This window comes from Zonotrichia albicollis, chromosome 8, assembly GCF_047830755.1.
Source record: "Zonotrichia albicollis isolate bZonAlb1 chromosome 8, bZonAlb1.hap1, whole genome shotgun sequence".
Lineage (NCBI taxonomy): Eukaryota > Metazoa > Chordata > Aves > Passeriformes > Passerellidae > Zonotrichia > Zonotrichia albicollis.
Window position 1 is genome coordinate 37483869 of NC_133826.1, and position 17435 is coordinate 37501303.

Genomic DNA, 17435 nt, shown 5'->3' on the forward strand with positions numbered 1-17435 from the left:
AAATCAAATGTTACTACGGTGCTAGTTTTGATTGCTTCTTATAGTGCGGAGTTTTAGTCAATTTGTAGTGTAGATTTGTCTGTGGAACAACCAAAACCAAAGGTCTGGGTGACCTTAGCCAAGGCAGCAGGCTCGGATACCATGTGTTTGTCTAATTCGGAACAGAAAAGCCTTTCTCAACCTGACTAGTCAGTGTGCCAGTAAAGAATTTGCCCTTGGTCAAAAAGCAATTCAATAGCAAGCCTGGTGAAATTGACAATAGGAGGAGTCCTGTATAGGCTTGTAACATTTGGGAAAAAGAACTTCCCAACGCAGTACCTGAACCCCAAGAATCAGAAATCCTTGGTCCTTTAACAATGTATTTTTGCCTTCCATTTACAGCTAATGATTAGTGAGAAAGTGATCCTCCAAAGTACAATGTTACTCCCCATTATAGTGCATACAGAAATTCAAGATTTTGGTGTAATTATTAAGAAAACTGGGATGTGCTTTCTAAGGCTGACCAATATCCACAACAATTACCAAAAGGATGTTGATTCACCTGTGTAGATAGGCCCTGGCAGGGCATCCCATCATGCCCTGAAGGTGGCCCATGTAGCAGTGGGTGCTCACTGTAATTGCGCCTACTGCCAAAGTGGTCATTAAGAAGAAGCAAAGGGGAACAAGATCTGGTCGTCATTATCGTGAAAGCTGTAGAAGTGATTTCATGCCTTGGAAGGCTGCGAAAAGGGTTTCAGCAGGTTTGTTTTCACCCCAACTGGCTTCAGCAATGGTATTGAAACAATTAGATTGGTTTGGATATTGGCTGAGTAAACAAACTAATGCCACATCCACTGCAATCCGTGACATGTTGACCAATGTTAATAGTGTTAGACATGCTACCCTTCCAAATAGAGCAGCAATTGATTTTCTTTTACTGGCACAAGGACATGGTTGTGAGGAATTTGAAGGATTGTGTTGTATGAACCTGTCTGATCATTCTGAATCCATCCTCAAAAGCATACAAAAACTGAAAGATTTGACAGCCCAAATTAAAGAAGATAGTGGGTCCTGGTTAGAGTATTTGTTCCAATAATACAGCTTTGCACCTTGGCTAAGGGAACTTTGCAAGATAGGTCTCCATGTATTGGGTGTTTTGGTAGTGATATTAACAGTAATACCTTGAACACTTCAGTGTGTGCGACGAGAGATGAACAAAACTGTCCAGGAAGTTTTTATCATACAAGAGAGACAAGTAGGAAGTAGATTCACAGAAAGTACTCAAAATCTCACAGAGATGGTGGATGAAGGAATAGAAATTGAAGAAAGTTTTGAGTTAAGACCCTGGAATCGACAAGAGATTTTTGAACAATGACTTGTAACTATTGTCAGGAATAATTTATGCCCTTTCCACTGACTGGACCTTCACAGCATTAAATTGCTGTGTTGTAATACAGCAATGCTTAGTGACAACAAAAACATGCTTTAAGCAGAGAATAAGGAAAAATGTTATAGTAAGGCTACAAAACGCAAGTAATAAATTACATGATTGTGAAAATTTTTTTAAGTGAACAGAGAGGGGGAATTTTAGGGAATCCTTAAAATTAGAGGGTTTTAGAAAAGCTGCAGAAGGCAGGCCTCAGATACATCAGATTTGTGCAGAGTGCTAAAGCAACAGTCTTGAGATAGGTCAGCAGAAAAATTATTTCAACTGTAGAAAAAGCAAGGGCAAATCGAACAATAAGCCTGTGTATTAATGCTTGTCTGAATAGCTCTCTAAATTGCAGAAAGTTTATCTAGGAAGATATTAGGAAGGTTAAAGCTTAAAAATGGAGCTCTTTGCATTGTGTCTTACAAACAGGTACTGTATTCAAAATAAGCAAGCATTGTTTTAACCAAAGCTACGTGTGCTTCTGGTGATTGGATAGAACTACTGTCAATATGCTTTTGCTTTGTGTGATTGGTCAAGAAGCTTATAAAGAATGTTGTAACATTAAGTTTTCAGGCCTGCTGCCTGGATTGTGAGCTGCTAGCATCTTCCCATTATCATAATCATGTAATGAGACTGATACTGAAAAAATAAGTAGCTCAAGGCACTTTCCCAGCAGCCCTGTCCTGTTTGCATCTGTAAATAAACCCCCGACTGGCGTCATTTCTGACGGGCCTGAGGCAGGGGCTGCCATTCCTCATTTGTGGGGAGACTGGAGCTGCCAGAACCACACCAAGCCTGCAGGCACTGCCTGACAGCGCTGCAGCCACTGGGACGGTCGCGCCCCTGAGGGTCAGCCACTTCCTGCTGCTGCTGCTGCTGCTTTTAGGCACATGCAAAGCTCACTGTTTGGCTACGACGGTCTCTGCTTTTGCCCTCTTCCTGTCCCTGTGTCGGGATGGAGCATTGCTGTGCTTTCAGGAAGCTCTCTAGGAAAAACTTCAGCATTGCAAGCTCCTCTGCGCCCTCCATAGATGCATTCTGTGGAAACCCTGACAGCTGCCTTCAGAGCATCCTCAAGCTGGCTCTTCTAAAACCCAGGGTCCTTGTTCCCTTCAGCATGCTCAGCATGACTTTCAACTCCATAGTGCTGTGCAACTGAAGCAGCAGGCGAGGGACCTTTGCAGCCTGAGCAGCCCTTGTTGCTCTCTGTCCGTGCACATATCACAGCGTGGAACAGAACGGCAGAAGGGCCCTGTATGACTCCGGGCTCAGGATTTGTGCCACTTCAGCACAGGTGTGTAAAAAGTGACAAAGCCAAACTGTTTGTGAAGGGAAGGCAAAGCAAAGGGGTGAACTGGGAGGCAAAAAAGGGGATGGGCAGTGTGATAAACGAATTGACCAAATTTAAAAACCATACAATTATCTTTATTATTATGCAAGCAAGAATAAGCAAGAATCAGCGCTGGGTGGCCAGGAGACCCCGCTCTTCTTAGGTGCACACCTCCCCCCTTTAATGTTTGCTTTTTATTGTCCTTTTTCTCTGGATTCCTGGATGACGTGGTTCGTCTTCTGCGCGTGCTCCTCTGGTTGCTAGGGGGTCTTTTTCTGCCTTCTGGTGGTTGTGGGATGAAGGCCCCTAAGTCTTCCTCTTTTTCCACTTTCCTTATAAGGCATATCTATAAGTCTAATTTTTTACAAGCTCAGCATTTTTGCAAGGTTAATAATTGTTACCATATGTGTTTCAGAAAGTCTCCTATATCTATGGGATGGAATTTTTGCGGACCAAGCAATTCTAGTAAGATTAGTAATTGTTACCAGATGTAGCTGTATCTGGATACCAGAGGGGGGGTTTGTAACCCAAGCAATTCCTTACAAGTTTCCCATACGGCCACATGGGTATCCTGCTTAAACAAGAGCTATTTAGCTATTGTTTTATAATTTAAATTATCTAGCTATAATGAACAAATATATTGTTACTTATTACAATCCCCCATTTCTCTTTTTACCAATTTTGTTCATTAAATCTTTTTAGCTCCTTCCTAGCAAGCGCTAAATGGTCTATTTCATCAGTTAAGCTCTGTGCATTAATTATACCTGCTAATTTCTTTAGTCTTTTAATCATATTCCAATTCATAACAAATTGAACTGCTGACAAAATAAATCCTAGTACAATCAGAATTAAAAGAACGACAATGGGATGGCACATACTGTTTAGGACACCTGTGGCAGTAGGTGACCATCCGAACAGGGTGTCCCACCACCTATAATTGTTATCTTGCTTCACTCTTTCTACTACCTGGTGTATTTTCTCTACATCATGTTGAACAGTTACTAGGGTCTTCTGTCCGCTTTTCCTGATTTTCTCAAGAATTTTTATCAGATTCTGGTGAAACAATAGTTGTCTCACTAGGGTGAAGTTCATCCCAATCGGGGTGGGCATTAACTTGTGAATCAGCATGTAGTTGGATTGTAATAGTGGTGTCACACCCTGTAATCTTGGTGAAGTTACAAGCACAGAAGTTTGAGTGATTCTTTGTATCCACCATAACATTATCTACTAGCACAAAATCACAGAGAGTCCTAAAACACGTGCACCCATTGCCTATGTATATAAGAACTGTTTTAGAAACCTCGTTAGGGCGAATCTCAAAATGGCAAATGTTTTGCTCTGTGTCCAAACAGATATCTTGAGCTATAATTACATCACCCTCGCAGATGAATCCCAACTGTTCTCGTACAATACAAGATTCCAAGTCAACAGTTTGCCATTTGTCACCAAACTGATGGGCCCATCCTCTATGTTCTGTAGGATAGAGGACAGCTTCGTCATGGTTTATTCCTAATGCGATGACAGGAAAAACTAGATGTACATTGGCATTTTGTATGGTCAAGACAAAGGCAGTGACTGTATTAGAAATAGGGTTATAGGTAAAATTCACCAGTTTCCACCAGGGTTGGAATTCCCTTTCAAATTCAGTGGCATTGTCCCAAATTATTTTCCGAATTTCTGTGGGGAAAGTGCCTTCCTCGCCCTCTCTTATAATTGCAGCAGAGACTGACTGCATCCATAATTGTGCCTGGATACAGCTGAGGGCTAAGGAGACATTATTTTGTGTGGCACCAAGTGCATCAATCACCAATTTGTGATCGTTCACATTTACTCTTTCCCAATTTGGCAAAATGTTTGACAACGTCCACTGGTGTCTCCCCAAGGCCAGTAGAGATGACCTCAGTGGTTGCTGTAATTTGGACAGATCTCTGGCCGTAGCAGCCAGTTTGTTCATTGGTACCTCCGAATCGATGCTACTCAGAATTCCCAGTCCTGTGCCTAGAACACCAGTCACATCTCTAAGTTTCCTTGTTCTGAAAGAGCTGCGTTTCCTGAGCCAAGTAGTCCAGCCTTCAAAAGATGTTTGCAAAAATGGAGAACAAGCTGGCTGGACATCTGAAACATTGGTCTGCATTAGCAGTTCGACCTGTTTGAGAGACCATGCTGGATTAAATAATATTTGTTGTTGACCAGTTTTTCTGATTATAAAAGGTCCTATTTTGAAAATTTTTGGTGTGAGTGTGACTGGTGGTGTAGGTGAAACGGTGATAATGTGAGGTTTAGTAGTGGTAGATCGTGTTTTAATATCTATTGTGAATTTAAAGGAAAGGCCCTGTGTATCTTTTGTCCAGAGACAGACTACCTCTGCCGTGTGAGTTAATGTGAAGTTTTGCCAGCAGTCTCGTGCTGGGTATTCACAATTTATTTGTTTATCCTCCTGACCCATGGAAACACTGATTGAGATTGTGTTAGTATAGTCTGATCCATTAACCATTCGACATCCAATATTAATTTGTTCTCCCACTACTCTTTGAAGCTGCCAACTTTTCTGCCTCTTCCATTCGTGTTTGGCGTACGGCAGACCGTCATGCAGAACTAAAGTTAGTAAACTCAAACCTGTGGTATTTCCCATAGATCCGGTAAATTGCAAAAAGGCCTGAGACCAGTCAGTGATCAGGGTCCGTTTGACTAGGGTCTTGTTCCCTTTGTAAGGCTGATGGGGGTTTCCCCAGGCAGTCGGGAAGCTCAGGATTATAATGATAAAAATAGCTCACCAAGCAGGGCAGGGTCCTAGCAACAAATTTTGTTCACCTCTTATAACCATATCTCTTTTACCTGGAGCATTCCTGTGCTCCGTCCCTGTTCCTGTGGCCCGTTGCTCTCCCCCACTCCTCCTTACCTCTCTGCCTCGCCTGCCAGCCCGGGTGCATCGGTCTGCAGGGATCATTATCTTCTCGGCAGCAGGGGTAGTCTTCAGGGGGTGCATTATTTGGGCTATCCCTTTCACTCCTGCCCCCACTCCTAAGGGCAGGCTGTCAGGCCTCCAGGCAAAGGATCTCTCTTATTTTATGGCAGATTCTCTGCCGTTCCTAGTGAGCTTTACAGGGCCTGAGTCCCACTCTCTGGGTTTTTCCTCCGAGCCTTACGGGCTCGTTTCTTATATATTCAGAAGTAGCGACATACGGTACTATCCCAATTTCGGGGCTCAACTTGCCACTCTATGGGGACATGAATCTTTTTCCCTTCACACACCTGGTCTAATATCACACTCTGATTTTGGCAGATGATCCTATATGATTGGTGATGTATTGCCCAGGTCAGGGCCCAATGTCTCCTCTGCTCTATATTTTCAATTAATGCTATTGCTTCCCTATAAGGGATTTCTCTTTGTCCTGGGGCTGTTGCAAATTTGCTTAGAGCCGTGTAAGGGTTTTCCCTCCTCCAACCCCAATCACAAGTATGACACCAGATACCCCCACCTAATTGTGATTGGAAAACCCACCATTTGAGCCTACATCCCCCACAAAATATTTTTATTCATGCCCTACAGATGGGATCACCACATTTAATGCACCCAGGTCTATTAGACAGTGGCCGCCTTATCTCAGCGAGGACCTCAGCCACTGATATCAGATCATCCCATGTGTGCCAAATAAGAGGACACTTCAGTTCCTTTCCCACCCTTTGAATATTGTCTCTGACCAGTAGCTGCAGTATGTGTTTCTCCTTCTCAGTCATTCATATTACCAGTTGATATGCGTTCTTATGTTTTCCGAAGAGTCAATCGTAGATCTCCAGGGCGACTGGTCACCTCCCAAGGGGTGTCTGCAATGATGGGTCCTTTCACTCAATTGGCATGTGTCCAACCTTTTTCAGCAGTTCAGATGGCTGTCTCTGTGGTAAACAGAACAACATAGGGACCTTCCCATTGGGGTGTTAGGGAGGTCTCTTTCCAAGTTTTAATTAGGACTCTATCTCCAGGTTTAAGCTTATGCATTGCTATGTCCAAAGGGGGTCTTTGTACCAGTAGCCCTTTTTGTTTTATTTCCTCCCTTCGTTTCATTAGCTGTTGTATGTAATTCTGAATTTCACTATCTTGGATACAGGGATGGTTTCCTGGTAGCTCTAAGTCGTAAGGCATTCCATAGAGCATTTCAAAGGGAGAAATTCCCACATCCGTCCTAGGTTGGGTTCTAATGTTTAGCAGCACCATGGGTAAACATCTGACCCACGACATTTTAGTTTCCACCATAAGTTTAGTGAGTTGTTTCTTGATTTCTCCATTTGCCCGTTTCTACCCTCCCTGAGCTTTGAGGGTGCCAAGGGGTGTGATATTTCCATTTAGTACCTAAGGCCATGGTTACCTCTTTTAGTACTTTATTTGCGAAATGGGGGCCTCTATCAGAGTCTAATATTTCTACTAATCCATACCTAGGGATTATTTCTTCCAGTGAGGTTTTAATCACCACGTTTGTAGTAGCCCGTGATGTAGGACATGCTTCTACAAAGTGGGTTAGATGATCTACCAGTACCAATAAGTATTTGTACCTCCCTACTTTTGGTAGCTCAACTTGTGAAATGTACTTGTACATGTGAAAAAGGTCGGTGTGCCAATTCCCTTCCTCCTGGAATCCTTTCTTGAGCTTGATGCCTATTAACCCTCTGGCATGTTATACATCCCCTAACTACTTGTTTTGCTATATCATAAATTCCTATACACATATACTTAATAGTAAACTGATCTACTAAGGCTTGGGTTCCCCAATGAGTCTGTTCATGCAACTGCTGCACTATCCTCTGAGCTACAGATTTTGGCAGCACTTCTGTATCGTCTGGTAATTTTTGAATACCCTCATTCTCTTTTATTCCCATTCTGTCTAATTTTTCCCTTTCCTGGGCTGTGAAGCTCAGGACACAAACTCTTTCATCATCTCGCATTCTCCTTGTTCCCTGCTCCTGGAATTTTCTGAGGGCAGCTTTCTTTGCTTCTCTGTCTGCTATGTTGTTTCCTCTGATCAGATGGGAGGGACCCTTTTGATGTCCTTTAACATGTACTATTGCTGTTCTCTTTGGGCCTCTTAACGCTTGTAATACCTGAGTGATTAGTTCCCAATGTAGTAATTCTTTTCCTTGGGAATTTATTAACCCTCTTTCTTCCCAAATTTTTCCAAAGGTATGTATCACTCCAAAGGCATACTTTGAATCCGTATAGATGGTCCCATCCTTAGCTTCCAAGAATTTCAGAGCCCGCAATACCGCATAAAGCTCACAGGCCTGGGCTGACCAACTAGGACCCAGAGGTCCAGATTCTATTATTTCTAAATCTTCACCTCCCACAATGGCATATCCAGAGATTCGCTTTCCCTCAACAACCCTAGAGGAACCATCCACAAATAACTTTTCTCCCTCTTCCAGTTCTTCTTCTTCGAGATCCGGTCTAATTTTTGTTTGTTTCTCTATGCTATGTAAGCAATCATGAGTTAAATTCTCCTGTGGATTTCCAAACAGGAATTCAGCAGCGTTTTGCAGAGAGGTGGTTTCAAGTATCAACCAAGGGGATGACAGTAAAATGCCCTCGTATTTCAAAAGTCTGGAGTCTGTTATCCATTTTTCTGCCTTTTGTTGCAATACTGCCCGTATATTATGGGGAGTAAAAACTTTCAGTTCTCCTCCATAGGTAATTTTGAGAGCTTCCTCCACTAAGAGGGCTGTGGCCACTATAATCTGCAAGCATGTTGGCCATCCCCTACTTATTGGGTCCAATAATTTAGAAATATATGCTACTGGTTTTCGACTGCCAGCCCAGTCCTGAGCCAGTACCCCAAATGCTACTCCTGCCTCAGTATTAACGAACAAATAAAAAGGTCTCCTAACATCGGGGAGGCTTAGCACCAGGGCATAGGCCAATTCCTCTTTTAGTTGTTCTAATGATTCATGATCCTTTTAAGTCCATTTAATCAAACCTTCAGTAGTTAGTTTTTCATACAAGAATTTTACCTTGCCACTAAAGTTTCAATCCATTGTCTGCAGTATCCTACGAGACCCAATAGCTGTCTCATTTGTCTCTTATTTCTTGGGGGGGGGAAGGGAGAGGATTCCCTTAACCCTCTCTGGATCTAGTGTTTTAGTTCCTTTACTGAGTCGGTGTCCCAGGTACTTCACTTCTTCTTCTACGAACTGCAATTTATTTTTGGACACCTTCAGCCCCTGAATGCTCAAAAAGTTTAAAAGCTTAATGCTTTCTTCCCTAACTGCTTCCTCACTCTTTCCAGCTATTAACAGATCATCTACATATTGAACAAGGGTTATTCCCGGGTTTGGGGTATAGGTTTTCATTATCTGTTCTAACGCATACCTAAATAAATCCAGGGACTCAGTATATCCCTGTTGGGAGCACGGTCCACCTTAGTTGTTGCTTTCAGTGGGTATCGGGATCTTCCCATTCAAATGCAAACTAGTCCCTACATTCTTCCTTCAAGGGGCATGCCCAAAAGGCGTCTTTTAAATCTATAACACTATACCATTGGTCATCAGGTTTCAATTGACTGAGCAATGTATGGGGATTAGCTACTACAGGGATCGGGGGAGGATAAATAGAAATCTCTTCCTCCACTAGGGACTTTTTCTTTCTATCTTCCTCCCCTTGGCTTCCCTTAAGAGGGAGCAATCTAGTTATTTGTGTGATTGGTCAAAGAACTTTTCAAGTAAGTTGCACCATTGTTGAAGATTGCAATGCAAGATGTTTTCAATTACCGTCTGTATGGCAGATTATCTTTTGTCAAGTGGGCAGTTTGCCTTATCTCTCTGAGTGACCACATTCACACCTCCCTCGGGAGGGGACATCTGCTGATAACAGACTATTGAATGTCACTGCGTGACTGATAAGAACTATAACACCCCAGCAAAAAATTAACCTTTGGGGGAAAATTGAAGATATATATCCCAAACTGAGTAAGGAGTACCCTGAGCCAAAAGGCTGAGAAAGGGGTCACTGATTCCCAAGAGCTAAAGTATGAAGCCATATTAATAGATGATGGTTTAGAGCTAATGATGAGTAACCAACTCAACACTGCCAAGTTTTTGTATGGAGAACCTGATGAGGAACTAATACATAATTACCTAGAGGTTATAAAATATCAAACCAAAATAAGAGAGGACCTAACAGACCAACCACTCCAAGAGGAAAACGACTGTACATTGATGGATCTTCCCGGGTAATAAAGGGGCACAGGGTGTTGGGGTACGCTATAGTGGATAGGTAGCCATAGAAGGGTTGGTAGCCATAGAAAAGAGAAAGTTACCTTCCAACTGGTCAGCCCGGGCATGTGAGTTGTATGCCCTAAAATGAGCTCTGGAAATATTAGCACAGAAAAGGGGAACAATATATACAGGACTCAAAATACGCTTTTGGAGTAGTGCATACCATTGGAAAAATTTGGGAAGAGAGGGGGCTATTCAATTCAAAGGGAAAGGGACTGATTCACAAAAAAATTGTCTTAGAAGAGTTAGAAACCTTACAATTACCAGAGGAAGTAGCAGTGATGTATGTTGAAGGGCATCAAAAAGGGGAGCAAGGGAACAATTTAGCCCATGTGGAAGCTTAAAATGCAACTGAATCAGAGACAGAAAAACTAATAATAGTATTAACACCCATGAGAGAAATGCAAAAAGTCCCTGTATTCAGTGGGACAGAAGAGGAAGAACTACTTAAAATAGGAGCTAAGAAAGATAACGAAGTGGAGATTAGCAGATGGGAGGCAAATGTTAAATAAATCCTGTGCCAAGAAAATGCTAGAAGGCATACATGGAACAACACGCTGGGGTTGACAAGCGCTAAGTGATCAATTTCTGAGGGATTGGGGATGGATAGGAATTTTCAGAATAGCTAAGCAAGTAATTGAACAGTGTGTGATATGTCAACAAGTGAATAAGAAAGTCATGAGGAAAACACACAGAGGAGGGTGAGAACTAGCCTTAAGGCCCTTCCAAAACATCCAAGTAGACTTTACTGAGCTTCCCCAGGTACAACAGCGGAAGATTTTGCCAGTGATAGTAGATCACATGATTCATTGGGTAGAGGTGGTACCCACTGTGAAAGCCAATGCCAATGTTGTGAATAAAACACTTCTAGAATCAGTCATTCCCTGATATGGGATGGCAAACAAGATTGATTCAGACTGGGGAACTCATTTCACATTAAAGATATTGCAGAAAGTTGTTCAGGCCCTGGGAGTAAAATGGGAATTACACACTCCATAGCATCCATAGAGTTCTGGTCAGATTGAGAGAATAAATCAAACTCTTAAAAGAGATCTAGTTAGGCTAATGATTGAAACCCAAATGTCATAGATAAAATGTCTCCCTTTGGCCTTATTAAGAATTAGAACCACACCCCAGTCAGATCTGGGGCTGTCACCCTATGAAATGATGTTTGAGTTACCCTTCCTGACCTCACCTCCGAAGGTTGCCACCTATGAAGAAGGGGAAGCCAATGCCAAGAAACAAGTGATGTCTATAGCACAAAGCTTAGAAGGGCTAAGACATAAAGGGGCAATTCCTCAAACTACCACACTGGATTTCAGAATCCATATTATTAATCCTAGGAATTGGGTGATTAAGTAATGGAGAGATCAGCCTCAACTCCTCGGGGGGAAGGTCCCTTTCAGGTACTCCTTACCACCGAATCGGCCGTGTGAACTGCAGAGCGGGGATGGACTTATGCAACAGAGTCAAAGGCCCAGTAGAAGAGCCCAAAGAGTGGACTGTAACATCCAGGCTGGGTGAAACAAGATTGACTCTCAAGCAGAGACTGAAAGACAACCAGAAAAACACCAAGATGCCCAAAAAGTAGAGTCAAGCTTCCACCAACCAGCTTGAGAACTCTTCCTGTTTTCATGGGTGAGAAATACAAGCATCTGTTGAGGAGAAGTACACAAGGGACTGTAAAAGGCAATGGGACATCTTTTTTAAGAAAATAAGACAAAAGAAGGGAAGCAAGACTGGGTTGGCTTCCCTGTTTGCTACCAAGAAGGCTCCATAGCCCTGCTGTGGGTAGCAACCCCATAGGCATGATAAGGTAGGGACAAAAGGCCATACCAGACCTCTATAATTCCTCAATTGTCTTTTAATTCAACAGGGACTGGAGGGCAGGACTGACTTGGCCTCTGTACTCACCCCTAAGATACACTGACTGTGGGTAGCAGCCACGTAGGCACGGTAGATGGGAGTCAAAGCCATACTGGACCTCTGTGATGCCCTTTTGTCCATTCCAAATAAGTGTGTCTATGGAAAACCTGAGGGTTTTTTTCCATGTTCCCACTGTCCTTGCCCACATCAGCAGAGACTGGTATGACTCATTCAAGACAAAGTTTTAACTTAATTGTTAAAACAAAATGATTTAAAGAAAAAAAAAGGGGGGAATATTATAGATGAGTAATCCTGCTGTTGAGTCTCACAATTAAGGGGTGAATATTAAATATATGTTAAGAGAAGTTTCGTAGATGTATAGTTATCCTTCCCCTTCCCCTTGCATTGTTATCACAGGATGGCCTCAGTAGTTGGGGCATTTGGGAGGGTCGGCTTGTTACTATGTGTGTTAGATAGGGTCAGGCGTTCGGAAGATCTCGCGATGTTACAGGAAGACAGGGCTCCTGTTCCCTTAGATAAGAAAATTAACATAGGAATGCAGCCCCCTAAACCAGATGCTGGTAATTTTCCATTCCTACCCAGTAAATTTCCATCCCTTACTAACCATAGATGGTAAAAGACAGACCCCCCATGACGCAGAAAACCCTAGATTATAAAACCCCACGAGAAGAGATAATAAAGGCCTTTGACCGTCCACCACATTGGTGTCTGCGTGTTTCTTAGGCCCGAGCGACCCTGAAGTTTGGGTCGCCGTGCTGTCTCTCCGAACCAGGTCGCCTGCCTTGTATCAGAAGGCAACAACTATGGCAGCACCTGACCTCCAATCAAGGTGTAAGACAGTGATCTCCACCACTGGACAGTGAAGAGGGAGTCGATTGACAAGACTTTAGAAGGGGCTAGAGGTATAAAAGACAGAACATCCATTTTGTAGATGAGCACACAGCAAATGAATCCTTTGCTCCTTGTGCTGTATTCTATTCTTTATTCAGTCTTCTGTTCTATTTTGAAAAGGCCTTAATAAACCTTTAAATTTTTGAAAGTAAAAATCATTTCTGTATGGGGTTTGGGAATGTGAGGAAAGGTTGTCCACACTGGGTCAGCTCTCAAGGTACAACTTCTGTGACCTGGCCAGACATCCTTAGGAGAGACCCTGGATCAATATCAATCACTTAATGCTGCAAGCAACTGTTCTCTAAAGAGAACAGCAATAAAAGATACTATTTAAGACAGGAATACATATATCTTAGAAGCTCTTTGAAATATTTCTCCATAACTGTAAAAGGAAATCTTCCTCAAGAACTGCTCCAGACAAGAGGGAAATCAAGGCAGAGCTATGGTTTGTCAGGACTTGCTTGAGCCCCGTGGTGCATTTGGAGCTAAACCCTGGAACCTCATGACCTGAGAGGAGATTGCACAAACTTTTCCAGGAGTCAAAGTCAGAAGAAAACCCCAAAGTGTTACAAAGTACCAATGGGTCTCACTGAGGTCCATCCACAACACAGGCTTCTCATGGACTCCTTGGAGGAGAGAATTGGAGGCCAGGATGGCACATAAAACCTCTCAGACAAGAGGAGTGTAGAAAGGAAAATCCAAACTACCTTAAAAATCTTGAGTATCTCAAGGCATTAATGAGCCCCACTAAGTGTCAGTACAGAGCTCTCAAGGGACTCCTTAAAAGCAGATAATTGAGGCCATGATTGCACAAATCATGGAGTCTGTATCAAAAGGGAAACACCAAGAACCCTAAATAACTGAAGTACCTTGAAGCAATAATGAGCCCCACTGAGTGTTGTTACTGACAAAGCCTCTCCAGGGAATATTTACAGCAGATAATTGGAGGACATGATTGCACAGATCTCTCAAAGACTCTACAAGGCCAAAGCCAAAACCAAAGTCCTTTGAAAAACTTGCAGTACCTGCAGAGAGCATTAAGGAGCCCCCAGGGCCATTCCTGAGCAAGGCTCCCCAGGGACTCCTTCCAGCAGATCCTTGAGGCCACTGGGATGTGGGCTAGGGGGGGATGCTGAGGGCAGGACAAGGGGCTGACAGTGCCCAGCCTGGCTGGGGCTGTGCCAGGAGGCCCCAGGGCCTCAGGACAAGGTGTCTCCTCACAGCCCTCGGTGGCACAGACCCTGCTGTGCCCCAGGGCACCAAGACTTGGCTTCTCTTTGTCCCCACCTGCCATCACTGCCACCAGTTCTCTGCTCTGCCTGGGGCCTGGGGACACTTTCTCTGTTGCGTTCCTCAGTGGGACCCATTAAAAGTCCAAGAAACCTTGGAATTGGATTCTGACTTGGAGTTCTGGAGAGGTTTCTTCAGCTCCCTGTCAGGGACTGATGTTCAGGGCCTGAGCACAAAGCCCCAGAGGCTCATTAAAGTCCTTGTCCTGTGTCTGTGCTGCTGACTTGGGCTGGGCTCCTGGCACAGAGGCAGTTCCTGGTAAGCAAGCAAAGCTTCAAAAGCACATTTCTCTTGATGAGCAGCTCTTCTGCCAGCCCAGTAGGGCTGGGGCACTGCCTGCAGCCACCCCAGGCACAGCACAGAGACACAGAGAGCTTCAATCAGTCAGGGCTGGGAAGGGGCTGAGAAGTGCCTGGGACAGAATCACTGCCAGCCCTTGGCACAGGAACCTCTGGCTGCAGGTCAATGCAGCTGCAGCTCCTGGAGCCATCTCCTCAAGCTGGAACATCCCAATGCCTACAGACCCTGTGAGTACATTCTCTGATTGTCTCTTGTGCAGAGCAGCCAGGGGTGCCCAGGGCTGTCCTGCAGAGCAGGGTCCTGCAGCCCAAGGTGCTGTGCTGGGGCAGGGACTCTGCTGCTGCCAGGGACAGCTCTCAGCCAGCTCTGGCAGCTGCTCCCAGCACTGGGGGACAAGATCTGGGTGGGAGGAGAGAGCTGGTGAGGCTTGGAAGTGTTCTCCTTGTGTGGGGAGGATGCTGCATTGTTCAGGGCTGCTCTTAGCATGGCATTTAACTGCAGCACATTTCCAAGTACATTATACAGGGAGCACAGCAAGGCAGGGGTTGCATAAAAGGGGGTATCCTGCTTTTTTAATCCACTGCTCTGGGTTGCCTGGATGGATTTTCATCTCTCAGTTCAGAATGGAATAATAAAAACATTTTGTCTCAGATCTGAATAAAGCAGTCAGTGACAGAAATCTGCACAGGGCCCCTTTGAGGCAGCATCAGTGTCGCTTTTCCAGCCTCCTCAGGGTTACTCTGACATTCCTATCAGAGCTTGCAGAGCCAGAGAACCCCCTGGTCAGTGCCAGAGCTGGGAGGGCTCTGCAGGGCAGAGCTGAGCCCCCAGGGCTGGGCTGGGCTCTGGCAGCACTGGCAGGGCCCAGCCCTGGGCACAGGGAAGCAGCTGCTGGCAGGGACAGCTCCAGGCAGCAGAGCCCTGGGAAGCAGTGGGAGGAAAGTGCCCCCAAGCTGTGCTGGGATATTTAAAGTCCTCTCCAAACCCAACTATTCCATGATTACTTTTCTTACAGGTCCCCATGCCAAGACAGCTCAAATGTCCAACAACAGCTCCATCAGCTACTTCCTCCTGCTGGCATTGGCAGACACGCGGCAGCTGCAGCTCCTGCACTTCTGCCTCTTGCTGGGCATCTCCCTGGCTGCCCTCCTGGGCAACGGCCTCATCATCAGCGCCGTAGCCTGCAGCCACCACCTGCACACGCCTGTGTTCTTCTTCCTGCTCAACCTGGCCCTCAGCGACTTGGGCTCCATCTGCACCATTGTCCCCAAAGCCATGCACAATTCCCTCTGGGACACCAGGAACATCTCCTACTCAGGATGTGCTGCACAGCTATTTCTGATTTACTTCTTCCTTGGAACAGAACTTTCTCTTCTGATCATCATGTGCTATGACCGCTACGTGTCCATCTGCAAACCCCTGCACTATGGGACCCTCATGGGCAGCAGAGCTTGTGCCCACATGGCAGCAGCTGCCTGGGCCAGTGGCTTTCTCTATTCACTGCTGCACACAGCCAATACATTTTCCTTGCCCCTGTGCCATGGCAATGTCCTGGGCCAGTTCTTCTGTGAAATCCCCCAGATCCTCAAGCTCTCCTGCTCAAATTCCTCACTCAGGGAACTGGGACTAATTGCAGTTAGTGCCTGCTTGCTATTTGGTTGTTTTACATTCATTGTTTTCTCCTATGTGCAGATCTTCAGGGTCGTGCTGAGGATCTCCTCTGAGCAGGGACGGCACAAAGCCTTTTCCACCTGCCTCCCTCACCTGGCTGTGGTCTCCCTGTTCATCAGCACTGTCATGTTTGCTCACCTGAAGCGTCCCTCTCTCTCCTCCCCATCCCTGGATCTGGCTGTGTCAGTTCTGTATTCAGTGGTGCCTCCAGCCCTGAACCCCCTCATCTACAGTCTGAGGAACCAGGAGCTCAAGGCTGCTGTGAGGAGACTGATGACTGGGTACTTTCAGGAACATTAAACTGCTGGTCAATTTCTTCAAATCACTTGTAATAAAACTAGGTTTTGATACTTCTTGTTGGTTTCATTTTGGAGATTTCTTTCCTTTGTTTTAGTTTTTCCATTCTGTCCACAAAGAAACATCATTGTTTGTGCCATTTCTCATTTTGTTTCTCTCCACCTTCCCTGTGGCCACAGACTGTGTCAATGGGGGACTGCACTCTTGGTGTATTTAAAGGAAGTAAAGGATGTCCCAGCAAAGTTTTCTGCAGAGATGCCCTTTTGTTGTCTTCTCTGGAGCTGCAGCAGCAATGTCTGTGTGCAGAGCTGGGGGCAGATCAGTGCTGGCACCTCAGCCCTGCTCCTGCTGGCCACACCATTCCTGAGCCAGGCCAGGAGCCATTGGCCTTCTTGGCCACCTGGTCACACTGATGGCTCATGTCCAGCCTGCTGTCCATCAGTCCCTGCAGGTCCCTTTCTGCCTGGCTGCTGTTCAGCCACTCCATCCCCAGCCTGTAGCACTGGGGCCAAATTGCAGGGCCTGGTACTTGGATTTTTTAACGTGAAACTGCTGGATTCAGCCCCTCAATCCAGCCTGTCCAGGTCTCTCTGCAAAGCCCTTCTATGCTCCCACAGATCAACACTCACATCCAGCTTGGTGTCATCTGCAAAGATGTCCTAGGTTCCAGGGGGCCCCTCAGTGTCACAATGGCCTCTTGGTTACACATGGCCCTGCACTGTCACACTGTTCTCCTTGGGTCCATGAGACCATGCAGAGCAACAATGGTCTCCTTGGTTGTGTGGGACCCCAAAATGTGACAGTGGACTCCTTGGTTCCATGGAGCTTCACATGTTCTTGTTGGTGCTGCAGTTTCACAGAGGCCCCTTGGTTCCATGAGGCCCCAGAGTGTCACAATGACCCCATGGGTACATGAGGTCCCACACTGTCACCATGGTCTCTGTAGTTCCACAAGTCCCCTCAGTGTCACAATGGACTCCTTGTTTCCACAAGGCCACACAGTGTCACAACGTTCTTCCAGATCCCCTAAGGCCCCCTTGTGTCACAGTGGCCCCTTGGTTACACAGGATCCTGCAGTGTCACAATGTCCCCTTGGTT

At 45.2% G+C, this 17435-nt stretch overlaps 1 protein-coding gene across 1 annotated transcript; it reads left to right on the plus strand.

Moving 5' to 3' along the window:
* Positions 1–15752: 15752 nt before the first annotated feature.
* On the plus strand, positions 15753–16340 carry LOC141729941 (olfactory receptor 14J1-like). The gene has a single exon (XM_074546600.1). The coding sequence runs from the start codon at positions 15753–15755 to the stop codon at positions 16338–16340; it is 588 nt and encodes a 195-aa protein (XP_074402701.1).
* Positions 16341–17435: the final 1095 nt, after the last annotated feature.